We start from the raw sequence: 27,693 nt of genomic DNA on the forward strand, positions 1-27,693 counted from the left end.
GGGGCCTCGCCTCCCCTGAAAACAATTTCTCCCCACCTGGCAAAATCTCAACATTCTCGAGCAACAGCTACAATTATAACGATTCAATTTTTTCGGCCCCACCTAAAAAATGTTGCCCCCCCCCCCTTGCTCTGCGGTCTGGCTACGGTCCTGGAACCACTGGAGTAGACAATTGACAAGCCTCCACGTGTTGCAGATTCATGTTGTTGTTTTTGTTGCTAGAAAATCTAACGTTATTCGACGCAATAAAGTAGTAGGCTTACTTTATTTTGTGATAAACCTACTTCGTTTTGTTCTGATGTAAAATTTCTTTGTTTTTGTTTCACTTGAAAATTCATTTCTCAGTGAAAAATTTTGTTAATTTTCGTTTCGAAGATCAAGTAATTTATTTGTTGTTGTTTATATGAGCGAAAATAAAAACTAGAATAACCTCATTGGGCAGGAATAATATTTTATAGCTTAAACTTCAAAGTGGTGTCGCGTCACGTTTGTAAAACCTTTGACTACTGTGACAAGAAAAATAGAGATGACCGACCTACTTTTCTTCTTTACACCGGTTTCAAGCTCCCATTCCTAAAAACGAAAAAAAAAAAAATTGAAAAGCGTCTTTAGTCCATGTCTGTGGGTTGAAGGCTAGGTATTGATTGGGAGAATAGTATGGTGCCTTCTTGACAGACCTACGAGGTAAACCACAATGACTAAAAGATTAGCTGGCGTGTTGAATGAAAAGCTTGGGAACTAAATCGCAAGTTCTAAAAAATCTATCATTGAAAGAAGTTGTCGACATTCAGAGAAACTAGTTGAAGAAAATAGCCTGGTTGCTATAACTTTGGAAAATCTTTTAAAGAAAAAAGGGGTCTGGCTTCGAGGGACTTCATAGAAGCTGATTCGGATAACTTGACCAAAGTGTAGAAAGGCAATCGGTTCGTCCCCGTTACTGTTCAAGCAACTTCCAACAAAGTGCACTGCACTTGTGGATACTGTCGGTACTTTAAACCAAATACAAATTTGTTCCAACGGCCTTATTGGAGATTCACTTGACTGTTGCTGTAGTAAGAGGTATAATGAATGGTAAAATAAAGATTTTCTTCTTTGGCTTGAATCTCACTTTATGGAGTTGGTGACTGGTGTTTTGAATTATCAATTTTCTTGGAGATCCATGTTGCCATAAGTGAAACTTACTTTTAAACACCCCGAACAGCTAATCTCAAACTATAAACCTACATCAAATTTTCCTTCTTTTTTAAACGTTTTTAGAACTCTAGTCAAGAAATTTGTGATAGCCTGTCCAATCAATTAGCGCAAGCAACAAACAATATAAAAAAGCAATGGTGTACTTTCTCATAAAACCTTCAGTGGCAATTAATTGATTTCTTACTTTTAATTGAACGCAGTCTAGTGGGATATTTATGAATTTATAATTAATTCGTTTATTGCCACTATTTAAATTTACGACATGATATTAGATTTCTTTTGCCTGTACAATTTGGTAAAGAAGTGGTTTTGTTGTATCATACACACATACGTTCTAGCTACCACACATCATTCATTTTATTGTATTATCATGTTAATGTTGTGTGGTTGCTAAGATGTATTTGTTCTTTTGACTGCATAGCCTAAATAACACTGGAAAAAAGCTTTACCTTATGCTTTGCATACATCGTCAATCATATACTACTAAATTACATTATGAAAATGCAATTGTGTTTTCAAGAACTTATGGATTGCTTGGGTAGTAGTCACTAATTAACTACGGCATTATTTTCAAGTGCTCCTTTGCACGAGGAACCAATTTTATTGATGCGATTTTATATCTTTGTAACAATTTATATGGTGACATCATTGACTATCTTGTTTCAAGAGTATGGAGAGGTAGACTATAAAGTTGAAACACTCAACATACAACTCTAAAACAAATATTCTTGTTTTAATCGTTTTTGTTGCAACAAGTAACAATAAACATGCAACAAATCGATTGAGTATGTAAATGATTAAAATAAAACGTAGTAGTTAATAAGTCCGCATACAGACTTCAGACGCAATTAATTTATGAAAAAGCGGCGAGCTCGAGCATATGTTTCGTAAAAACAAATACTGCAAGACAAAGCAGGTCCTCCCAAAGATAAACCCACAAAGGGTGAAAATTTAAATAATAAAAAAGGGCTGGAAAGCTTTTTTCCGGGAGAAAAATCAAATGGCGCGTTCAGACGTTTCCATACAAAAAATAGTCTGTGAAAAATAAGACGCGAAATCTTAAAATGTTTTCTGAAAAAAAAAAAAAAAGAGAGGTCAAGTGGGAGAGACAGAGAGATGTGGAGGACTGCAACCTGCACGGGCGACTCCACTTGAAGGGTGAATAAAGTCAAAAAAAAAAAAAGTACAAACCAAGACAGCAAATTCATCGTTTTTACATGGATTCGACGTCGGTAGGTGAGTCCCATACTTGATCGAAGCATCGGGGATGAGAAAGTAAGGTTCTCATTATACTAAGCCGTTGGCACGGTGGCCAGTTTCTTTCTCTCGGCCGTCTTTCCTTCAGCAACTACGCCCCTCCAATTTATTACACCATGGATAAAATGAGTGTTTTTTAACAACCAGCTTGAGCCGGGAGTCGAACCAGGTTTGCATGATTGAAAACGAACGCCTTTTCCGCTGCGCCATTCCACCGCCTGAATTTGAATGCGCTGCGCAGACGTTAAATCAATGTAAAAATGAAGGATTTTTCTGTCTGGGATGTCAGCCGGAGATGTTTTGCTCTCTACAACAAGTCACTACGCTACTTTAATGTCATTTGCAAACCAACACGAGTAACAGGAACACATTAAAACCAAAAAATACAGAAAAATCTTCGTGTTTCACCAAATGCCTGCTTCCAACTCCGTCTGACTTTCTGCCGGTACTGTCAGGCATTGCCCCAGATAGACTCCGTAGGGAAAATCATGTACATAGGCTAGTTTTACAAGATAGGTCAAAGGATGACCACCTCTCCAACCAGATGGTCTTAAAATTGCACCTCCAAAAACCCCAGCGCTTGAAATCTCGATGCCCTTTTTTCGCCATGCTGCAGCTATCTGCAAACTCCAACTTCCACATTTCCGAAGTTTGGATCAGTGAATGGAAAGAAGTCGACTCACCATCTTGTGCATGTGGCTTAGGCTGAACACACAATCCATTGGCTGCTGCGCCTGGATATAACAACGTGATCTGCGGCGACCTCAAACGCAAAAAGAACTAAATCGAAAAACAGTTCCTGTGGAACATTTGATAACATCAGCTTTAATTGTTAATTTTGTTGTATTGAAAACTTATTGTGCTTGACAGACGGTTAGAATTCTTTCTAGATGACTCATAAAAACGTTTGTGTTGTGTTTGGACAAAATTACATTGTTGTGCATTGTGCTAAGAAATGGAAAGAAGTAATTGCTATATTGCTGAATTTGCCAAACAGAAATGATGCAAACTCTCGGCTGTGATGAAAGCGATAAAACCACAAGCAGCTGTTTGGGTCTAGTTGGTGTTGTGACTGAAGAACATATCCGTCTAAAGCACTAAATGCTTCTGTATTGTACAAGTCGTCATCAGAAATGTTGGCAACACCTTACCTTGTATGACGATTATTGACTGGTTACCTTTTGATCTAATTTTGACTTTAGTTTCCAACGATTGTTCTTGCGGTTGTTGTTGTTTTAGAGTGCATTGCTCGGTAACAATAGTTATTCGTGACGTTACTTTGTGTAAAAGTCTCTTTTCCGCGCTTGCAAGTGTTAAAACACATGTTTGGAACAAGATTAAATGGATCTAGATTGCGATCCACTTATTGTTTTGATTTATATATGATGGGAAATAGAAACTAAACTTTGTTTGTTTTCAAATCCAAAACATGTGAAATTTGTGCGGTAGGCTACGATTTTAGTTCATAACTTAAACGAAAAAAGAGAGCCACAATGTTTTACAAGTAACGCCAAGGGAAGCGCAGCCCAAAATGTTTAAGAATCCCTGGTCTAGAAATATTACATTGGAAAGCACATTGCAGTAAGTATCGGTTCAATTTGTAGTCGTGTCGCCTTTTGCAATCCACATCATGCTTGCAACATTTGAGGTAAACTTGACTAAGCTATCGAAAGTAGTCTTTTTGTAATGAATCAGCGTCTGCATACGTTAAACCAAAGCAAAAAGAACAAATTTTAATCATAGGAGAGCCTTACACAAATGAAAATTTAGCTACAGCTGGACATGTAAGAAAATGCTGCATAGTGATCGGCTTTTTTTTAAATCCTTGAATTAATCCTTCGTCCTCGTCGTCGAGTGAGCCTTTGGAACCACAGGTCTATCCCTTTTACCACCCTAGATTCACGATGTTCCCTGATTACACTGGAAGGCTACTACAGAGCAGCCGGTCTTTGGTTTCATCATCTAGGACGCGCAGACGCATCACACCAATAGGTGGCTTAAAGATTGTACAATCTTTGATGATGTGGTCTGCGATCAGTTCCTTAGCACCGCATTCACAAGAAGAGAAAAAGGCCATTTCCCATTGGTGCACAGTTGAGCAAAAAAGCCCGACGCCCGTACGGAGAAGGTTGAGACGCATCCACGCCTGCCTTTGTAAGGAACAAGACGATGAGACTGGTGTCGGCGTCGGGAATAAACGAATGAAAGTCTGGTGGTCCTTGACTTCCATTCGGAATTCCATTTATGGTCCTCCCAATTAGCCGCAGAAATGTCTTGTTTATCACTTTTGTTGATCAGAAGTTGAGCGGCTGGTACAAATGAGTGTCTTGATTTCAGTGGACGGCGTGCTCGTTTGAAGGAGCAAAGACCTTGAAGTGGAGAAGGTGGTTGGGTTCCAATGCCGTAGACTGAGAGATAGAGTATTCCGTTACTCAATCAATTAACTCGGTTGAAGCTTGGTATCACTTTAACAAGGATTGTGAAAATCATAAACAATATTAGTAGGCGATGGCATTATTAGTTTACAAATAGATAAAACAAGCAGTGTTTTGTTCAACGCATTTCGATTTTATCACGTGTATTGTAGCCGTCATTGTCAAAGTTTCTTAACTAAACGTTTCGTTTATGGCTTTGATTTGCCCATGCCGAGTCACCTCGTCAAACAAAGCAAGGTCGTTGCAAGTTAAGAATCTTTTAATTGAATGTTCCTCTTCAAACAATAAGCTTTTTAAGGATTTCATGGAACTGTAATAAATATTTCAAACATGGTCTTTGTCACCTTTAGCATCAAATGCAATTAAGAAAGTGAGAACACCTCAAAAACCGAAGCACTGTGCTGTAAAAAGATGCCCCCTGCTCGCAAAACAGTTACAATATTTAGTACCTTTTTTCTCGGCACATCATCACTACAGTAGGTTACACTTGTGCATTGGATGATGTCAGCCTGTCATTATTTTCTAGTCATTCATTTACAAAAGTTTTTTCGAAACTTGACTTCGGGAGTAAAGTTTAATGATTTTTGTAAAGCTATTAGTAAAATGAATCTTACTTATCTTTCAATCCGTCTATCGTAAAGGTTGGTTATGTATTTAGGACAATACTTTTATATTCTACTGTAGGTTTTTTGCAGGAAGCTTTAACGCAAGAGATCATTGGTTTTACATTTAGTCGTCAAATTGTGTCTCTAACAGAAATTGTTTAAGGTTTTATTTACAATAGAGATGAACAAAAGAATGAATGGATTTGCAGTATAGCTTCTTCTTGCTGGTTGAAGAATGTGCAGTTTGCGTGGAATGCTTTGTATGCCTCGTTTGGTTCTGGCATGTATTTTGGTCATCTTTTTCAATTGGAAAGCTTTGGGTTGGCTGAACGAAATGTAGCATTAAACTGCGGCTGTGCTTTTTAATGATTTACAGAACGTGGCACCGGCCATGCAGCGGCCACAAACTAAAGCTTGCATTTTGTAGTTTCTTTGTTGTTTTCAGACAAGGTAGGCTACAATTTGCAAAAGCTTTTGTTGCTTTCTTAAGCATAATATTGCGTTGCATAATATAATCAAAGCAATATAACTTAGGGTATATTACTGTATAGTTGTTTATTAAAATATATGGCTTGTATATTGATTATATCATTTTTGTTTGCTTCTAAATCATTTGGAAAACTGCTTGACATTATTTCTCGATGAGACTGAACAGTGTTGGGTAAGCCCACGAAGTGCCGGCGAAAACAGGAAACTGGATTTCTCTCTCTTCTGAACTCAACACGATTCTTGTTTGACAGTTTGCTGCTTCGATGCAAAAGTTAGCTTTTGTTGAACATCAGCTCCACAAAACTTCAATCTATCTTCATTGTTTCTTCAAGCAATCAAGTTACATGCTCTGAGACTGTGACGTAAGACAGGTAGGAGAAAGAAGGTTTAGGTTTTGTAACTAAGCAGAAAACAAAAGTGAGCTAACAAACTAGTGGCTTAATCGCAGTCTATGGCTTGATACAATGCATTTTTATGGCAAATAACAGCTTATAGAGAGTCCACTTTCCTCTTTGGCCTGCAGTATGTAAGCTACACTGCGAGTTTTGTCAGTGAAAGGAAACATCTTGCCATAAAATTTACCGCAGCGATTTCAGCCCATGTAAATTTACGACTTAATTCACAGAAAATAGGTCAAGAAAACGCAACGCAGCAAGAAAAGGTTGTTTTGTTATCACAAAAGTAGTCGTACACAAAGCATAAATGTTTTGTTAAGCTTTTCACCTGGTAAAGTGAAGCTGCCTAATTTAGCTTCAAATAAATTGTGCAATTTCTTCATCTTATTAAAGCCTGAAGCTGTTTGCAGGATCTTAGGTCGCTATGCAATCTTAAGTATTATAGAATAGTGCATGAATTGAAGCAGGTTTAAACAGGTTCTGGTGAAGAACTATTTGTTTAATTGGTGCAGAATAACAAGCGATATATCAATAATTAAAATCAAAAAGCGTTTTTAGTAAAAGTTTCACAGGTGCAACAATCAATATAGATAAAACTATAGGAAATGTGAACCGCATAAGTAACGTTTCTTGTAAATTCATTATTATTTTTCTTCGCCATTTCTTATGATCACTCGCTCGACTCAAGATCACGCAGCGCTGGTTCGGTTTTCGGGACGTGTATTTGAGCAAAGTTTTTTAGGACTGCTCCCCATTCAGCGGCAAGTAGTGGACGGAATAATTCTCTGGCAACAACGTTTCAACAATTAGAAACTTCACTCTGCCAAGCTCGGTAACCGGCCCTGCGTCAAGAGCCTCTACAAGAATGCGAAACTACCAGGAAGGAATAACCTATCAGAGCCTCGGTCAATCCGAGGATAAAGATTTAAAATAATCCAACCAAATCTTTCCTGAATAAGTAGCCAGTCAAGTTAAACTTTCTTTGACGATGGAACTGTCGATATCGTATCATATTGGCAGCAATCTAAACGTGCACGTTTGACAAAAACGCTGGCTTACTTATCACATGCTTATCATATAAGACTTTTTTATAAAAAATTATTTTGCACAGATTTCTTTGTAATTGTATGCTGCAAAAATTTGATAGAACTAAAACTAAAATCTATTTGGAATCTTTCACAAAGCACGGTTTCGTCTGACCACTAATGTTGGAGTTTATGAGCAAGCCCTAGTACCCTATAAGGTTTTCGCCTATCAAGAGAAATGTGCAATACCTAAATACTACAACTCTAAAATCTAACCCGACCTTAAAACTAGAGTTTAAATTTTTTTGGCAAGTAGCCAATTCTAAAGTGCGAATAGAAGCTATGTATAAACTTTGGTGTGATGCGGGGTTGGGTCAATCTTCGTCTGGCAGCTCATCTGTAGTCAAATCAAGCATGGGAGTTTCATGACCTTGTTGGCCTGACATATTCTTCAGTGGCTCGCAAGCCTCCACACCACCACGTGTCGACCATATTATATAATTTTGTGGGTGTCGAGCTAAACATAACATTCAAGCATATGACACGAATGTTTTCTCTGCTTTTTAAGCAAAATAGTTCTCCTCTGTACGTTTGTAGATGTTGAAACAACGTAAAAAGGACCGCTGAGGTTCCTTGCACTTTTTGATGAGTAACGTTTTGCATGAATTCTTTTGTGATAAACAGAAAACAAGAAGCCGATTTTGTGACAACATCATGGGGATTGTGATGCATGACATCTGATAGCAACGATAGAAATTGAATGAGACTGTTCACTAGGCGTGTATTTCAATAACATGATACGCTCTTCTGGTATATAACCTAAAACGTCTCGTGATAGTTCAACTTATTTTACATCAGAAAAGCTTTTAATGTTATTAAAAAGCAAAGACGTTAAGAAATCTAGTGTATTTTAAAGTTTTATTTAAAAAATCTTCGAAAACTGATTGTCTGCATTCCGTCATGTATCGATTGCCGTCCATTGCATACAGTATCTTGTCACATTATGGAGAAGTCATGTTGTTCTTCGGTGTGCTTCTGTTTGGCTCGTGCGGCGATCAACTCCATGACGTGTAATTGTGTTTGTTACCTTCATCTTTCACCGATATTGTTGACCACTAGCACCGATCTCTGCTCAGTGACGTAGACACAGATCTCTGCTCAGTGAGGCAGGCTTTTGTAAAGGGTTCTCTGGCTATCTGGGGAAAGTAAACTGCCAATTGAGACATAAAACACAAAGTAAGCCCAATGATCACATTCACATCCATTTTACCAAGGAATAGTTTTCATTAGTCTTGGACAACTAGAATTATTTTAGTTTTTCTAAATTAGATGAAGATTGCAATTGGATCTATTAAAGTTTTCACAAATTGGATAACATTAGAGCTAATTTTCACAAATTAAATTAGAATTTAAACTAGATTAGATTTAGTTTGACAGAGTTGTCACATATCTTTTTCTATTTGGCTGAAAACTCCAATACAGTAACCATAGGCGTAGCCAGGGGGGGGCGAACGGGGCCATGGCCCCCCCAAATTTTCAAACTTTGGATTCCGAAGTTGAACCCTTTGTTGAAAATATAATATAATTTGTATAAATTTATATTGTTTTTCAAGACATCTGGCTATTAACACCCCCCAGGACTTGTTTTAGACACACAGAAAGACACCGATAAATTTTGAAAATCGTAAATCGCGCAAAGTTTACGCGATTTACGCTTCTTTTAACTAATCTGTGGAAGCAATTTCAGAATCGCTTACTCTGCAGGGTTTTTGTGTAGCTGAGTTTTTTGTGTTCTCTAATTTTAGCCGCAGTTTTTGCCCGTTTGTGTGTAGATAAGAGCTACCTTTAATAAGTTAATAGCTGTTTATCTGCTAATAAGTTTCATACAAATATTACCCTGAAAGTGTTTCCAGAAAGCGTTATAATCCATTATTTGAGTGTAATTTTGCAAAATTTTTCCGGGGGAGCATGCCCCCGGACCCCCCTAGAATACGCGTGCCTTCGGCACGCTCTAACCCCCCACCAGTTTTATTGCTTCCCTTGCTTAACCCACCAGGATGCGCCACTGCACATCAGGTGGCGATGTCTTAAATCAAACATTTTGTCGTTCTCTTTAATGCATCAAATATTTGGCCCCCCCCAAACATTTTTTCTGGCTACGCCACTGACAGTAACTGTGGATCAACATGTCATTCCAACATCACTCCACTGAAACTTGCCTTGCCACATACGTCATAATAAGTATTGTGATGCAGTGAATTAATGAATCAATCGATCTTTGTTTGATCTTGTTTGTTTTGTTCAAATTTCCTTGCATAAGGTTTGACGAGAGCGCAGTTTCCTTTCATTTGATGAAAAATGTTGATGGACAAACCACAAGTTTTGTCAAAATCAGAGATTCGATTAAAACTACAATTAGAGTAAACAAGCTTGCACCAATTTCACGCCTATGAGCAGATATAAAGGACAGAAGGAATTTTGTGTGGCGAATAAAGAGGAAAGGAAAACACCGCAATGACTGAGTTGCGGGAACAAAAATATTTCTAATTAACGGGGGATCAATTTGTCTGCTACTGATCACGGTTGGATGGTGGCAGCAATGTTGTTTTCGTGCTTTTTGTTTTCTTTTGAAATGAGCTTTTGAAATATCACAAAACGAGTAGGGCACAATAAATCCGCCTTTAGTTATAATTCTTTCATGATGCAGAAGAGATCGCTGTTTGGTGTTTACTCTTTATTGGCGTGTCATGTTCATATAAATTGTGATGAAACTTTACTTTATTGAAAGCTTTAATTAACTTAGAAGTGAAGCATCTAAAAACACAAATAGTTAATGAAAATAAACCACATAACTGAGAATGGAATTAGGCATCTGACTGGCAACTAAACACTTGTACAACTGATCGGGTTTGTAACGAACTGATTAGTCAACGCACAAGGAATACAGGCACAATACAGAGTAAGTGAAACAAACGTGTCAATCAACGAATACAAATGAACTCAGACAAGTTTTATGACAATTCTCAACAAAAATCATCAACTACCAAAAGTTAAATGAGACGATTGAATGGCGTTTGAACGAGACAAACAAATTAACAAAGATGATGTGTTTTTACAAAAAATATATAAAGTTAGATCATCCTGTTTCCACTATCAGTGAACAACACTTCGTTCATTAGGAGTTGGAATGACATGATCAGCCAACCGTAACGATTTGTAGTTCAGCAGAGAGGGCTCATGTGCATCTGATGCAAGTTTGAAAGTACAGTACGTTAGAATTTAATCTATTTGAAGTAAGGAATTCTGTACATTATGCTAACAAGCTGATTCAGAATTGCTGCTTTTGAGTTTGGGGTGATTTTGTTGTGCGAGTTTGTAGCAATGTCTGCTAAACTTTAGCTCTTTGAAGTTGCAAAAATTAGTTCACTCAGTATATTTTGTATTGCAGTTACTGTAACAAATTATTAAACTTGACTTATACAGAGCAATGTTAGATGATTTTCACAGATTGATTTACAGAATTATTTTCAGAAAGATATTTTTTTACAGATTGATTTGCAGTTAATGTAGGATCTTGATTCTACGCTTGTTGGTGTGCTAGTGACTTTAACGCAACCAGGTCAGCAACTATTTTTTACTTTGATCAAATGCATAGCGATTTATGTATGCAAACATTGAATCAATGTCAAAAATAACTAGTTTGCTGACCGAGACATCTACCTCATTACAATGGTTGTAATTTGGGCAGTACAATAGTCTTATAAATATGTTACCCCATTTCTCAGCTTATGAGCCGCGACAGAATCTAAACATTGTTTCAAGCACAATTGCAACTGGCTATGAGCTGCAGGAAAGCGCAAGTGAACAATAAAATACAGGATTTGTTTGCTTTCATGTGGTAGGTGAGCTTTGAAAATTAATCTGACACAAGATTGCAATTATACTGCAAACACATACTAGGCTACAAACTAATTGCCCTGCAGAGTTGGTAAGCAGCTACCACACACATGCATTTGGAGAAATATTGGGCCATGTTAAAATATTTTTCTTAAACTTATCAAGCGTATTTTGCTCTGTATTATTTTTTTGTTAGTAGTTAGGTGTGCACTGTGCATCATCATGATGTTCCTTCCCCGTATTGAGGGTTGGATACAATGTGCCGTTGTTCACAACCTTGAGCTTTTCGTACCGTACTTTCATAATTTAATTTTGTCTATTCAGAGATGTTTGTTGTCCAAATCTTTCTTGGTTTGCCTAATTGCTTCTTTTGCCATTTACCTTTTCTTATAACATAAACTATGTAGGCTAAGGGGTTTTGCCACAAGGTGTGTATGAATCTAATCAATAAGCGTGGTTAAGGTTATGCATGGGGGCTAGCGAAAATTTTAAGTTTAACTTACGGTACACTATCTTATGCGGCTCCACAGCAAAGCAAGTTAGACCGCTAATCAAACTAATTTATTTGTAGGCTATTAAGTACAAGGGATTGTCACAACAAATAACTAGGCCACAATAATCTAATGATAGAACAATTTAGCTCACGACTTGTAAAACTATAACTTTGCCTCCACAAATACCAACGCTGCAAGCAAATAACATAGGATGAATAATTATGATCATTCATGCATGAAATCGTAAAACTAACTGATTAGTTTATTTGATTGACACGCCTAAAAATGACCGGAAAACCTACTGCAAGGTTTAGGAATTGCAATGTATTGGCTGCAAAGTGATTCTTAATCATTTCCACTCGACGGAGCCCTTTCGTTGCTTGCAAACCAGCTGCATTAGTTTTTTATTAAATTTTCACTGATCTTTAATTGTGAATTATCACCAAAGATAATGTTTTGTCTGTAACGTAGAATGAAACGCTGCGACTGCAAACCGCCACGCAGTATACGCACACAAACCTTAGATTGCAAACACGTGTTTTCATCACTCAACGCTGCTATTGTTGCATCGCCAATGTTCCATCGTTAATCTACACTGTCACAGAAACCACGTTATCCTAATTACAAGCCGTTTATTTTAACAAACTTTATTAGTTGTTCGATATGCATCGTCAGTTATCAAACGCTGTAGTTTTTAATGCAATGTAATACAAAACTTCTTCCCGAGGTCTTTCGTGTGTTGTCATCCACCTGGAATGGCAAGGTTATACTTGGGCGCTCTTGTGATTCTTCTTTGAAATTAACTTCAGGAAGGATGAAAAGAAAAATGCATGGCAACGTATAACAACCTGCATGCTTGGACCAGGCCGGCACAAAGCATTTACAACATGAAAGCAAGTTGTTCCCATAACCTGTAGCTCATGACTTAGATGCCCCAAATTTAAAAACTTAAAGTTCTCATTTACGTTTGAAAGCGTAAGCAAAATCAGAATTTAGATGATTTTGTTACAGAATATACTTACATCCATACGTTATCACTCGTCTTTTGGCTTATGCGTATGTTTGCACATTGCTTCAGTGTTTGCAAAATGGTCAGCTGATGACGGTAACAAGACCAATTTATCACTTGCCTGGTGAGGAGTTTGTAAATATGAATTACGACTTCAGCAAACAGTAGCAAAGACTAGACCAGTTCATAGCATAGAAACGGTTGCCTGCAGAAAAAATTTACAAACAATTTTAGAAAATGAAACCAAGATGAAATTCGATGTCTCAAACAAAAAACCAAGAATTGCTGAACAATCACGACGGATAATTTATAACAAGACAGTTTGCTTCGTTCAATTGATTCCTTTTGTATTGCATGCAAAGTCAATGATTCGTGCTTTGTTTAGAATTTGATGACAGTCACAAATTAAATAACATTTCTTTCTGAGAAATTATCGGTCAACCTACGATTGGTTTGTTGGGCAGCTAATGCAACAGTTTCTATCTACATATGTTTTGTTTGCTGTTCTATTAGTAGCTTGGTTATAAACAAGTGGTAGCTGGATCGTATTTGCTTTTTGGGAGTACGCACTAGTTTCACCATGGTTTCACTAACGATCCATGCATGATAGAATGGAAACGTCCAAAGCCTGTGCCAAAATAAATGCGGTAAACCCATTCTTGGTAGAAAAACTTTGATGAGCAGAAGCTCTGGCAGAAGATGAATGATGAGTAAAGATTGCAAGTATTTAGTTTCTATTTTGCACCCGGTTAGTCTCCTTTTCCCTTCATTTTATCGCAGACAGACAAAGGCGTAGATCGAGATGGAAGATAAATAAGAGCTTGCACTCTTATTGCAATTGCATAGAAAGTTAATGCTGCAAGTGGCTTTGCTTAACCAACTGGAGGCAGTTGTGATATTTTACGTGATCTTCCGATTTGCGCAAGCTGGGTCTAAAATTACCAAGTATAAGAAATCAGGTGGCTTAACCAAAACAGGATGTTAAAAACCTAGAATAGGTTTTTATATATTTCATGACAGTGGAGAACTGGTTTGGGAAAAATTGTGATCACTCCGCTCGTTAGTAGAAATTGAAAACATGCAGCAGTATTGAAAGACAGAGTAAGCTGTTTATACTGTTTACAAAAAACTTTTAATTGAAAATGCCATTCTTGATACACGATCATTCAGTGCAATGCTGTATTTGAATTACCTTGATTGTCTGTTTTGTTCTCGGTTATCTTACCCTTCTTTTGGAACGACTGTGGTGAAACTGCCTACGTCGTAAGCTCGTAAACCACAGAAAGGGAGGCATATGGGCAATGCAAACCGCACTACACGAAAGCGCATACTGTACAGTGTACATTGCTCGTGATTAATGGATATAAATATCAAGACAGCATCTCTCATGAATTCAATGTAGTTTGGGCTTAGTAAGCCTAGGTCCAGCCAACATAACTAAATCACTTCCAATCCTAACTAAACATAACAAAGTTTTTTGACCGAATGTCCAAACCTTGCCCGTAACGACCATGCAAATAGCAACAAACCCGCGTGTTTATGGGGGAAAAAAGATGGTTTGAAGCTGAGAAAATTTGCTATGGCATAGAGTGCCACTAAGAAGTATGGTACTCTCCGTTAAGTAATATTATTAAATAATATTATTTCAATGTTTCTTGACGTTGAAGAGACATCACTGCGTTATCAATTAAACTAAGCGGTTGTCTCGTTGCGTTTTTTAACGCTGATTCTTGCTACTTTATTCATTTTGTCAGTATGTTTTGTGTTGTGCCATTTGTTACTGGACAGGTTGCGTTTACCTGTTTCAGCCCACTTGATAAAGTCAGTTGTGCTGACTGACGAAACGTCAGTTATAAAAGCTAGGTATCATCCTTAACATCAGGAGGTAACCTGATGGCCTATAGGCCTAGTCACCAGAAGAACGCAAGTCACTTTATTTATTTTGCAAATAGTCAATTTTTTACAAAATCTCGATGTTTCTCCATTTGGTATTATTATGTTTACATGTGGTTCGCAATCGCATGACAAATACACTGCATATTTTGAAGACTGCAGCTGATTTTGAAAGACTTCAAGCAACAGGCAAGCTGTAAAAATGTTTCAGAAACTTATTTTATTGACAAGGATTGTCCAAGCAGTCATGCAAAACGGACGCAGATGAACTCATGACTAAACAAAAAATAAACCGAAAAACTTAAACATGTTGTTTTGTTTCACTTTACGCCTGTGGCCAGGTTAAAATTTGAAATAGCTAAATTAGGCTTAGAAGAAGGCTTCAGCCTATCATGTTAGTTTGAAACAAGGCAAGTCCACTAAATGAATTTTTTTCTGAAATTAAATAGTTTGCCGCCAAATAAAAGATCTTTTTGTTTCTGTAGCTACTGTAAATTTCGTTGGCACGAAACAGCCATACACACATAACACATGTAGAAAAACATATGGGCTATAAATGTAGTGTCTTTTACCATTTATCCAAGAAGCTCTGACGGCCTGCTGCATACCAAATAAACGTTTGTTTCAATGATTTCAGAATGAAGCAATCGTAAGGTTTATAGTCCATTAGCTAATTGATTGTTATTGTTTGTAATGAATTGTTAGAACCTGTATCCTCTGACTGAGAAAGCCTGGTGGTAAACTTAATTTTTGCATAAATTACTTGTAAAAGCTTTGAATCACTGATGCAGATTTGGTCAACGAGATTGACAGAGTGGGGTTTCTGCTTATTAAATTAGTGTTGTTTGTGAATATTCCATTCAATAGGTGCCGCTGAAGGGAGAGCTGTCCTTGAAGAGCATTGCTCGTCATGCGCACACCCTTCAAGTCGAACCAGTCCCGTTCGATCAGATCGTTTGTTTCATTCACAAAGTCGGTTGCTTCACTGACTAAGCTATCGAAGTGGACTTGATATACATATTTTATTGGCTTTCTGCTTTGCATTGAGCCCAAGGGCGCGGGAAGTAGGGGTGCTCAAGGGGCTGCAGCCCCCCCTAGAGCTATTTCAGCCCCCCCTGAAAATTTCGATAATTGCTTCAGCCCCCCCTAGAAAATTCTGACAATTTCAGGTAGCCTACATAACATATTTTCAGTAATCGTGTTGCAAAACGTTTTTCTTGGGTTTTATAATGCTCCCGATTCGAAATCGGAAACGTTGTTTTCGTGTATTACCGATTTGTTTTTCCAGCTGAGTTTGCCGATTGAACGCCTTCAAGGCTACTGTCTTGACGGTGCAGCAAATACAGTATGTCTGGTTGCTAGAAGTGAGTGCGGGCCAAACTTAAAGCATTATGCCCTGGATCGGTATACATTCACTGCAGTAATCATGCTCTCGATTTGATTTTGCAAGACGTTGTAAAGGAAGCGAGGCTTATTGCCGATGCCTTAAACTTCGTTCAAAGTGTTGCAGTTGTAATTCGTGAATCGTCTATGCGTAAATCTTCATTCATGTCGCTTTTTGGTTCCGATGAAGTTGCCTGCAATTTGCTGGGTTTGCGTTCTACTCGTTGGTGCTTTCGTGCTTTTGCCTCGCTCGTGTTGTTAAGTGCTACCCTACCCTGTCGCAATGACTGACCGACATGACAGAAGATAGTGCAATGCGAGGAGACGCACGTGCAAAAATATTCGGCTTTGTAAAACAAGTACGCACGATGCGGCTTTATATTGCGATTACCTGCAGTGGTGAAGTTTATCAGCCGGTGGAAGCCGTCGCAAGACAGCTCCAAAACAAGAAGATTTCTGCTTCTTCAGTTTTGGAATCCATCACCATTCTCCGCAAACGGATCAAAAATCTCAGAAAAGATGAATCTATTTCCAAGCTTATAGATGCAGCAAACGTCTTTACGTTTGCCGATAACCTAAAAACGCCAAAGGATCCCCGAGTGGGCAAAACTCCAGCAAGGTTTCGAAACACAGAAGAATCCGATGGTTTGTCGTCTGCGGGAGAAAGAGCGTGGAAACGGTAATAGGCTACATCGAAGCCCTTGAGTTGGTTCAAGCTGAGCTTGATCGAAGATTCGACCAGGCGAATCTGCTTACAGCAGCCAACAGATAGAAGGCCCTTCTGAGCTGTGCAAATGATGAGGAAAGATCTGATAGGCTACTGAGAACAGCTTATCCGATGCCATCAGAAAAGATCGCCTAAAAACGGAACTTTCCTTGTTCAGCGAAGTTGTAAGCTTAAGTGGAAAAACCGCAAACTCCGTTCAAAAGGTTGCTGAGATACTATCACAACTAAATCCAGGGCCGGATTTAGATGATGGGGGGCCCGGAGCACTTTTACATAGGGGGGCCCCCGGCGAAAAACTACTACGTCTACAGTAGCATTAATCCTGCACTGCACAGAATTCTGTAGAAACATCAAAGGCTAAAAGAAAAAAATAACACAAAATCACATTTTTTCCACGTCGGGGGGCCCCCTTCAAAAGGGGGGCCCGGGGCACCTGCATTTCCGGGCCTGACTAAATCCTCAAACACTAGATCTTTTCAAAGAATTGCGAAAATTCGTGGAGCTCTGCCTTTGCCTCCCTGCTGCATCATCAGAACGTTCTTTTTCTGGTCTAAGACGCTTGAAAACGTGGTTGAGAAGCTCAATCACACAAAAAAGACTTAGGCTACTCATCTTGCGTTGATGCATGTCCACCAAAACGTTTTGGACACTGTCGATGTCAAAGAACTCATGACACAGTTCATAGAGAAAACACCTGAGCGAAAAGCAATCTTCGGAAGCGTGTGAGAACTCACTTCCACAAACTATCGTTTTCAAATCACTTTCTAATTTATACGTTTTCATTTGAATTTTCTGAACAGTTGCTTTGTTGTTGCCGTTTTTCATTTGTCATAATTTACAATGTATGTGTTTTGGCGTCGTCTCTTACACCGGAGGGGACCGAATGCTTATAGGCTACTACCACTTTTAAATGCTGACCCATATAAGGGGGGTCTGGGGGGCGAAGCCCCCCAGAAGCTGACAACACTACGGCATCTTCAGCCCCCCCTAGAGAAAAATAGTTCCCGCGCCACTGATTGAGCCTTTCTATTGCGTCTTTACTACGTATTGAAATAGTTTAATAAGTTTGGGCATTGTCATTCCTTAAACAAAAAGCCTACAGCAACGCTTAGTTTATCATCATGCATTTACTATGCTTAGTACAGTACTAACTTTGCACTGTCTCTGATGTGACGCATTGAAAACTTTTTGCAACTACTGCAGTCCTGTAGTCTTATTTTAGACTATAACAAAAAGTTTCTCGATTATGTTCCTTCAAACATATGGACAGCTTTAGAATGAATGTATGCAAATGTGTTGTAGGCTACGTACAACCGAATTCACAGAAGATAAAAAGTAACTAATCTGAGGTGTCATAACACTGCAAAGTGATGTAATAGTCACTTAACATCTTGTTAAAATGCATTGTTTGTGTGATTGATTTGAGTAAACCATATGATAGGGTACAAATTTGCAGGCATATAAAGGTAAGGCATTATTTATTTAAATCTTTCGGTAATCACTTCGATTTGACAATTTAAAAAAAAATTAATGGCTGTCAACTACGGTAATAATATCTAGTAGTCTGCTTGCAATTGCATTAGTATACAAAAAACTTCACGCAATGTCAGAAAAACAGGATTAAACTTTTTATTACGAGTAGGGCGATTTTTTGTCACTAAAGTTACTTTTTATAGTTGTACCAAATAACCATGGCCAGTTGGCCACCTGGAGATGCGGCCTGATTTGTCACATTTTGCAGATTTTGATTCGAGTTACTGCCCGTGTTTGACTGACATTTTCTGAGATTTTTTTTACTTTTTGCTGTCTCCTAATGGTATAAAAGCTTTTTGTTGCCTTGGGGAAGCAATAGCAAATGAGAAAAAGTAAGTTAAAAAACGCTGAATCAGACTGTTATTGAAAAATTAACAGTCTGACGAAAATCTTCAAAATCAAAAATTTCTTTGTTTTTCAACATCTGAGGATGTTAAAACCCATTGTGTCATCTGGGGAAAACAGTAAAGAGAATGTAAAAATACAATTTTTAAAAAAAAATATTTAAACATTCGCCCAAAGTTAGCAAAATCTGGAAATTTCTGCAAAATGTGACAAATCAGGCCGTATGTTTAGGTAGCCATGCAAATAACAAAAAAAATATAGAACCAAAATTCAATTTCATAGTTGTGGGATCAATATTTAAAAAGTTATAAAGTTACCAAAAGTCACGTTTTGTGCTTTCAGGTTACTTTTCATTTGTTCGGTCACTTTATTTTGTATACTTTTTTGCCTAATTTTCCTATTTATTTTCTTTCATTGCTATTTAGAGGTTTCTATGTAATGCCAATACTTTTAATATATCTTCTACTATGGTACGGATTTTAGGTTTGCACGAGCCCACGCTTGTTCGTATCGCGTGTATTCCCGAAAACTCGAAAGTAATTTTTTCGATGAAACAAATTGTGCAGTTACTTGATTTCCCTGCAACAGCTAAAGTGTTTGATTGATAGAAACTTTCTGCCAGAGAATGTAGTACATTGCATATGTATAATTTGTGCACAAATTGAAATCAATTGCTTTTTTATGTTCTTAGATGCTTTTTTATGTTCAATTGCTTCTATTTCTTTCGCTTTCTTGTTTTTGTTGAATAAAGTTACTTTTTGGTTACTTTTTCGGAAAATTAAAGTTACATTTTTGAGTTTTTTCGTTTACAAAAAAATCACCCTAGAGAAAGTATCGTCGTCGTCGGCTCCAGCTCGTGTCCGAGCATTGGTTTCGTCTTCAAATTGAATTTGGGCTAATTATAAAAGGAGATCTTGTCTTCCCCTTCAGATGTGAGTGTTGGAGCATAGACTGAGATACCGTTTCTTGGTGAGTGGAATTCTTATCGTCATCATTCGTTGATTGATTATACTTGGGACAAGATTGTGTTGGTTTACAAGCTGGGAGCGGATAGCAAATCCTACACCATGACTGCGCGGCTCGTCAGTGCTCTTTCCTTTCCAAAAGATGGTATAACCAGATCCATTTTCTCTTATCCTGCCCTCCAGCAAATCTGGTCTCGCTGAGAGCTGCCACATCGATGTTGAAGCGTGCAAGTTCTTTACATACCAAAGCTGTGCGACGTTCTGGTCGGTCATTGTTGCTTTTGTCTTGTAGTGTATGGACGTTCCAAGCACCCAATGTGAAGGGTAGCTTAGTATTTATAGGTATAATATGTGTAGGTCGACCGCTATTTGGGTAATCCGCCAGCCGCGGCAAGCTGGCCAGATGAGATTTGCGGTGTCCGATGTTTACCCCACCTTTTCTAGGGGCTTCCCCATGTGGGGTGGGTTGCGGGAAATCCTAGATAGGCCAGCCCAGACACGGGTCTTGCTACCGGAACCCAATGTCACCGCAGTTCATTGGGAGACGATCGTCATAGATCCGCCGCCAATGTGTGAGACCGGGCTGGAGGCTTCCAGCTCTACCAAGCCTGCCCCCGTTACCCGTAATATCATCGCCATTGGGCTTTGTTTGGTCCTGGTCCAAATTTGAGACAAAGGCCATTCGCTTGTGTGGTTGTTTAAGGTGGTAATGACTACGCGAGGGCTACGCACACACTCTTGGCCAGCTCCATGTCCACTGCGGTCCAATAAGATCGGAACGAGCAGATTCAGGGGAACCGGTTGCAACGGGCTGCCGGGTGCTCTGTTCATTGAGGCCCGCCTTACAGGATGCCTGCCCGTCAGACACTGCCCTCTTCCGCCAAAAAGAGATTGCCGTTGGGGACTTTTACGTGTGTCTATTAGCCCCAGGAGTTGCTAGGAATGAGCCTAGTTTTCAGCCTGGGTTCACCTCTACACCACGTTGAGGCATCTCCATAAGATGGGGGCTGAACAAAGTCAGCTCCCTAGACACTCCGATTTCGTAGAGGAGAGAAGAGTATAGGCCTATACAATATGCTGTCAATGGGTCGCAGCAAATTGATATAATAATTAAACTTATAAATTTAAAAACTTTTAGTCTGGAAGAGCTTTAACCAGGTGACAAGATAGCCTTGTAGCTTACTTTTGAAACATTTGAGCTTGAAAATATTCATTTTCTTTCGATTGCTATGCTTCTACGTTAATAATAATTGGAGATTTTGTACAGCGATGTTTATAATCTTAATGCTTCACTAATATATACTGTACACAGATTGTAATGGTTTTCAGTTTTGCAAATTCATTATCACGAGATGTAAACGAAGCGAAATAATTTCTTTCCCAAAACCAGAAAGATAATTGTCAGGTTATAGCTCGTGGTAAAAAGGATGATAGGCTTTGGTTTAACACATCCTTACTGGGTTTCCCGTACCTTTTTCTTCAAACCGACAACATTACTAGTTGCAACAGCGAACTCAGAAAGCAGACAAGAAAGCAGAAAAGAAATCAGACAACTTTTTGGTTACTTTTTCACAAAAACTAAAAGACTATGAACTTTAATCCTCCTTCACTTTGAGAAATATATGACGTCACAATAATTGAATCAGTAATACTACTAATAATAATAATCATTAGTAGTGGTGTGATTATTATTGGTCTAATTATTTTAGTATAAAACTTGTCTCAAACGCGTGGTGAAGTTCACTCTCTTTTTACGCAATTAGCTAACTACTGGCATTGTAACGCGTGGTATCAAAAGTTTTATTTTAGAATTTTAGAAAAAATATTGACAAGGCAACTTGCTTTGGTTTATTTTGAATACATTTGGAGCATCTAGAAATGGTAATTCAAAAGGTATCTCACAAATTACAGTAGTCTAAGAATGCCCAAACTACAGCAATAAACAACCAATTGTCTGCCCTGATAGCTCACATTAGCTCAGTGGTTACGCGCCTGGCTCAAGATCACGCGGCGCAAGTTTGACTCTCGTGGTGTGCGCTTGAGCAACGCATTTCAAGACTGCTCTCCATTCAGAGGCACCTAATGGATGGAATAATTCCCCGGCAACAACACTTCAACAATCGGAAAACTTCACTCTGCCAATCTCAGTAACCAACCCTGCGTCAAGAGCCTCTACAAGTATGCGAAACTATACCAGGAATAACCTATCAAGGCTTTATCAGTCCGAGGATAAAGATTCAAAACCAACCAACCAACCAACCAATAAAGTAAAGCTTACCAACAAGTTTCGCTACATCGTAAATTACCTCTTGTATAATTTCCTTTTTGCAGATTAACACAGAAACTTTTTTTTACTAGACCATCAAAAGTGTTTACTTTGAAAACGAAATAATAGTTCAACATGACGTTTTGCCAAAGTCGGAAGCTTTTCGGCAAGCGGACAAGTCTACTTTGCATGTTTGTTATGACCTCTACTTTCTTTGTTGCGGAAATCGTAGTCGGGTGAGTTGAAGATATCGTTGCGTTGTTTTATTAAAATTCTTTGTTTATTATGAACTGTGTCCATATATTGGCGCGTTCTTCAAGCAGTGTTTTTGAAAAGAAAACCCCGAAATCCGGTCAAGACCTAAGTGAAACCACCGGGCACCAGGAATATATTGTATGGCGGGATAAAAAAGTTTCAAGAACAAAACTATAGGAAATGTTACATGAAGACTTCAGTGAAATCAAAATTTCTTCAGTAACACTTGGCAGCCTGTGGCAATTGTCTAGTAGGCAGAGCATCTTCAGCAACGATAGTTTGATTCAAAATCAGCATTGGCTCTCCATGTTACAAAGTAAAACTTGAATTTACACTGATTTCCAATATTGTAAAATTGTCTTTGAAAAAATTGCCTTCACCTTCGCTGAGACATGATTGAACCATTGCAATCTAATGATGTTTGAAACTAATTTTATTTGAGTAAAGCAACATTCTTCTGAAACTTGATTTCGAAATCTAAGTCACAGTAGGCAATTTTAGGAACTACTTTCCTCCAACAGTAGGACGGGAGCCTTCACCTCTCGGTCACATAAACGAGGTTTTAAAATAAAATTAGAAGACAAAAGTGATGCACAATTGTGGTTGCTTGTATCCATGTTTTTGTTATGCCTGATTACATTCACTTTAAAAGGATATTTTTAATCTTGTAATAAACTGGCTGACAATTCATATTAATCGAAGTAATCAGTTACGTTGTCATGATAGGAAAGTGAAAGATATATAAACAATAAAGAGATAAATCCGAATTAATTTTCTAACTGGTTTGGTACCTCACGGGAAGAATTCAAACTATTTTTGTGAAGCGTAATGTATTACCTACTTAGGAAGAGCTTCAATATGGCGTGATACGCAGTGAGCAAGACAATCACTTTTTACATTGCACCCTCTATTCAAGGCAAAAGTTTTATGAATTTTGTTTTGTTTTCAGATATTTAACCAATTCGACAGCGCTAATAGCGGACAGCTTCCACATGCTTTCAGATGTCCTGAGCATTATCATTGGATTTGTTTCAGTGACTTACTCTACAAGACATAGCAAGTACAACACTTACGGCTGGATTCGAGCTGAAGTCCTTGGAGCGTTGTCCAACGCTGTATTTCTCTTAGCTTTGTGTTTTACCATCATAGTGTCAGGAATTCAAAGGTAATTTCAACTGTGACAATATTTACTGTTGTATCCATAGATATTTTCCTAACGTAATACAGCAGAATACGATAAAGCTCAAAGCAATTGGGCCTAAATCGACTTACGTTTTGGTATCGGTTTCTGACTTTAAGAACCACAAACAGACATAACCCAGCAACAACACTACATTTAACACTATAAAAACAAAAACAATAAACTAACGTTTTCGGCTAGTCATACAGCCCTTCTCAAGCCTACAAGAAATATCTTTTTTAAAAGAAATACTAAAGAATAATACTCTATCACAACAAAAATATGGACAAATCTAAACATTTGAGAAACTTGCACACAAACTGATAACTGAAAGTTACGCAGCACAACGGGTCAAGCATTTTAGTTTCCTTGAGGTGGGCCCCCAGTCGGGGGTTGGAAAGAATAAATACGCCTGGGATGATTTAAATTATTGAATATCGAACTTCTTTAGCAGCTTTTTTTACATAGTCAAAACACACTAAGCAGACTAAAATGAGTGGGCTCTCTCCGGCCGAGAGGTGGCGGGGGGCGGTTCACACGGCCCTGTGGTTAGGATTAAGGTTTGTGATGTTTGTTTGGTTTAAAATTAATATACTTCTAAAACTTCCTCAGGATAGTTGAAGTGGAAAAGATTGACAATCCGATCCTCATCTTGATCGTTGGATCGGCTGGTTTAGTGATCAACCTGATTGGGCTCCTCCTCTTCCATGGACATGCACATGGACACCATCATGGTGAAGACAAGGATGAGGAACATCACCACGACCAAGTGAAAATTGATGGTGAGGAAAAAGTTGAGAGAAAGTTCACATTACTTAAACTCTTACGCATTTGTTTGTGTGGTTTCGTGCCTTGCCTGTTTGTTCTTTAGATATTGCACGAAAATTAACGCAAAATAACAGTAACTGGGTTCGAGCGCCTCAAGTGCCTTCCATTCATATATTACTTTTTTTACAGTGAACAAAGACGACGAGATGGAACAATCGAACGAAAACGCGCAGAAAAGCGGCCAGCTTAATATGAGAGGAGTCTTTCTTCATGTTCTTGGGGATGCGCTTGGTTCTGTCGTTGTTATTGGCAGCGCTCTAACTATACAGTTTGCCACAGTAAGCAAACACTGATGCCGAGCTTGATTGTTCAAATCTATAAGTCTTATAATTACGGTATGCAATTGCCGGCGTGTCATATGCCCGGTTTAGTAGATTTGTAAATGATTAACCAAAATATGCTTTATGCTTTCTGTTGGCATGCCTGGCCCATCCAGGTTTTGCATTTTCATAAATTGAAAATCGTCATTTGATTATGTACCGGTAATGTCTTCAAACGAATTTAATCGTTGATTGTAAAACGTTGCCACATCTTGCCATTTGTTTCATCCAATAGGGAGAATGGAAATATTATGTGGACCCAGTTATGAGCCTCGTCATCGCTAGCATCATCACTTGGACCACTGTTCCTCTTTTGAAACGATCAGCGCTAATTTTGCTTCAGACACCACCTTCACACATAAAGAAAGAGGAAATCTTATGCCAAATTAAACAGGTAAGCTACCGGTATCGTAAACTAACAACAGAGTAGCATCGGCCAGCGCTTCAACATAACAAAAAGTTACTTTTTGTTATAAAAGTCAGTAATTGTTTTTGTGCGGATCAACTGCATTGTGATGTAAACGTTTTGAACAAGTAGCCCACCGACCACTCGGTGGTATAATCGATGTTCCAAGAAGTAGGCTACTACCGGTTTCGGGTGTATGAGGGTTTGGGACTGGCTAGTTGCACTGGTAGAGGAAATTCTACCAAAATACATCTGTTGATTCAAGCTGTAGCACATAAACAACGTTGCGCTGCTTTGCTCAACCACCTATAGCGTTGTATGTCATGTCTGTTGAGGTTGAGGCTAAACAAAGGAAACTTTGATCTTAAACCGTCGAACATTCGATTGCGGAGTGGTGCCCCCTCGACTATAGCTCTTGATTTCTCTCAGGATTATGAACAGTACGCTGCTCTAGAGAGAAATACCTATCGTCCTTCTTAGGCTTATGGCATGTTGAACTGAGCCTACACAGTGATAGCAAAGATATTAGTTGCTTGCATAATACCTTTAAAAGTTTTCTATGATAAAAAGGCATGACAATACGTTTTGATGACAAGTAAAAAATATTTGACAATTACATGTTATCCTCAGATTTCTGGAATTCAATCCATTCATGAACTTCATGTATGGCAACTTTCTGGATGCTGCGTCATCGCCTCAGCTCACGTGGCCATGCATAATGAGGACAACTTCAACGAGACGGCGATGAAAGTGAATCAATTATTTCATGATAAAGGAATCCATTCTGTCACTCTTCAACCGGAATTTTACGATTGCAAGGAAGGCCAGTCTGTTTGCGGTCTCAATACTTGTCTTTATCTCAACAGGGGCAAGTCACCAACAACTAAAGGGTGAGAACTTTCGTAGCATCAGGGGTGACAACTATGAAACAAAATATTGAAAGTTGATTGTTTAGCGCATTTTCTCATCTTGGTAATCGAATAGTTTACAAATTATGAGTAAAACAGTATTTCAATGTTTATTCACACGTTTCTTATTGAATTAGGCAAAAGATAGACTATAACCTTATAGGCTATTTTGGACCTGAAGATTATGGGAACCATACCAATAATAAGTTAGCGCTTTCTTCTAATTAACCCTCTTACTGATCATGACACTTACATTAATTAGGGAGAGTTTGTTAATTAAGAGGAGGAGTATGACTGCCGATAATGTGGGCCACACTTTCTGACGACATTCAATTAAGCAGTTCAAATGCAAGATTTTGGAGGCATAGGCTAAGTACTAACTACAACTTAATTGATGTCAGAGTCAGGACACAGTTCTTCTTTTACTATAATGCTTTAAAAACAGGTTTGCTTGTTTTATGCCATGTAGGCTACTGTAGAATAGCCTGTCAAGGGTATAGTCCGCTCAGTTTTAAAATGGAAAAAAAGTAGCCGCCTGTGTTATTAAACCAAATTATGAATTATCGATTTGTTTGTTCCATTTTTACAACGCTTTGTTTCAATTGCAGTGAAAGAAACGGTCATGAAGACCCTTGCCTTCTTGCCTGTGTCTCAAAGCAGTGCGAAGAATTTCAATGCTGTAACGGACTGAGAAAGCGTCAGCTGATATATGAACCCGAACAGAACGGTGGACAGGAAAACGAAGCGTTCAGTGTTGTGTGATGCCATCTGTTTATCGTCAGCCAGTGCCGTTTTATCTTTAGTAGAAGGAAACATTGCAGAGTTTACAAATGACAAGGCCGCTCTTGTGCCATCGTTCACGTTCGAGATGTGGAACAACATGACGGCGTTTCACGACATTAGTAATAACTTGCATTTCATGTCTTTATTGAATGTTATTTCTGCACTTTTTAAACATTTTATTGGTGCTTTGAATTTTTTCAATTTATTTCTTAACAAAATTAATGAAAGCAGTGAAACTGTCATGACCAAGTTATGAGCTACATGATTCGAGGGAGAACAGCTTTTTAATTTAAACCAAAAGGTTTATACAAGTGTTACCATATTTCCATCACCAAACTTCCAAACATGAAGACCCGTTATTGGTCAAATCAAAATTATTGTCAATAACTTGTTGTTCTGCATTGTCTATAGACATTGCACAAGAAACAAAATCATATCGGCCAAATATTCAATGAAAAATTTTAAATTTTGTTAAAATGTTTGTAACAAAAACAAAATATCCAACTTAGTCCATGAATATAGTATTTGACGGTTATGTTAGGCTAATATTATTTCATGTCATAGAGCTAGTTTTAGCTAATTCATGAAACTGGTTGCACATTATTGCAATTACACCCTGAGGCAGTGCCGGATTAAGGGGGGGGGCGGACTGGGCTGAAGCCTAGGGCCCCCACTTTTGGGGGCCCCCACCTCAAAGAAAAAAATCTACTAATTTTTTTAGTTGCACAGCTGGAGATTACTGCTTTAATTCGTATCTCAAACAAGCAAGGGTGGCTCACCCAAATGTGCTGCGGTGCTGCAGCACCCCTGCCCAACCCCAGTTATTCAATTTTTCTTCTTTTTTTAAACAAAAAACATATTTATTTGATACTTTCATATACGAAAATGGTACGGATTACGGGTCAAAGTTATGATAATGCTGCCAATATAAGTGGCAAGTATAACGGTCTTCAAGCTCTTCTGCGCGAGAAATGTAGTGTAGCTCATTATGTCCCTTGCACAGCACATTTACTTAATTTAATCGCCAGCTTAAATGTCCTGTAGAAACATGCCGTTCTGCCGCTGAGCTTTTTGAATTGTTGCAAAGCCTTTATTCATGGC

At 38.3% G+C, this 27,693-nt stretch overlaps 1 protein-coding gene across 1 annotated transcript; it reads left to right on the forward strand.

The window, feature by feature from the left end:
• Positions 1-21,667: 21,667 nt before the first annotated feature.
• On the forward strand, positions 21,668-27,382 carry LOC145785680 (uncharacterized). The gene is made up of 7 exons (XM_082597369.1): positions 21,668-22,148; positions 23,117-23,332; positions 23,960-24,129; positions 24,305-24,453; positions 24,731-24,889; positions 25,532-25,791; positions 26,418-27,382. The coding sequence occupies exons 1-7, from the start codon at positions 22,048-22,050 to the stop codon at positions 26,569-26,571; spliced, it is 1,209 nt and encodes a 402-aa protein (XP_082453495.1). The 5' UTR covers positions 21,668-22,047; the 3' UTR covers positions 26,572-27,382.
• The last annotated feature ends 311 nt before the right edge of the window (positions 27,383-27,693 follow it).

This window comes from Aplidium turbinatum, chromosome 16, assembly GCF_918807975.1.
Source record: "Aplidium turbinatum chromosome 16, kaAplTurb1.1, whole genome shotgun sequence".
In the NCBI taxonomy this organism is placed as follows: Eukaryota; Metazoa; Chordata; class Ascidiacea; order Aplousobranchia; family Polyclinidae; genus Aplidium; species Aplidium turbinatum.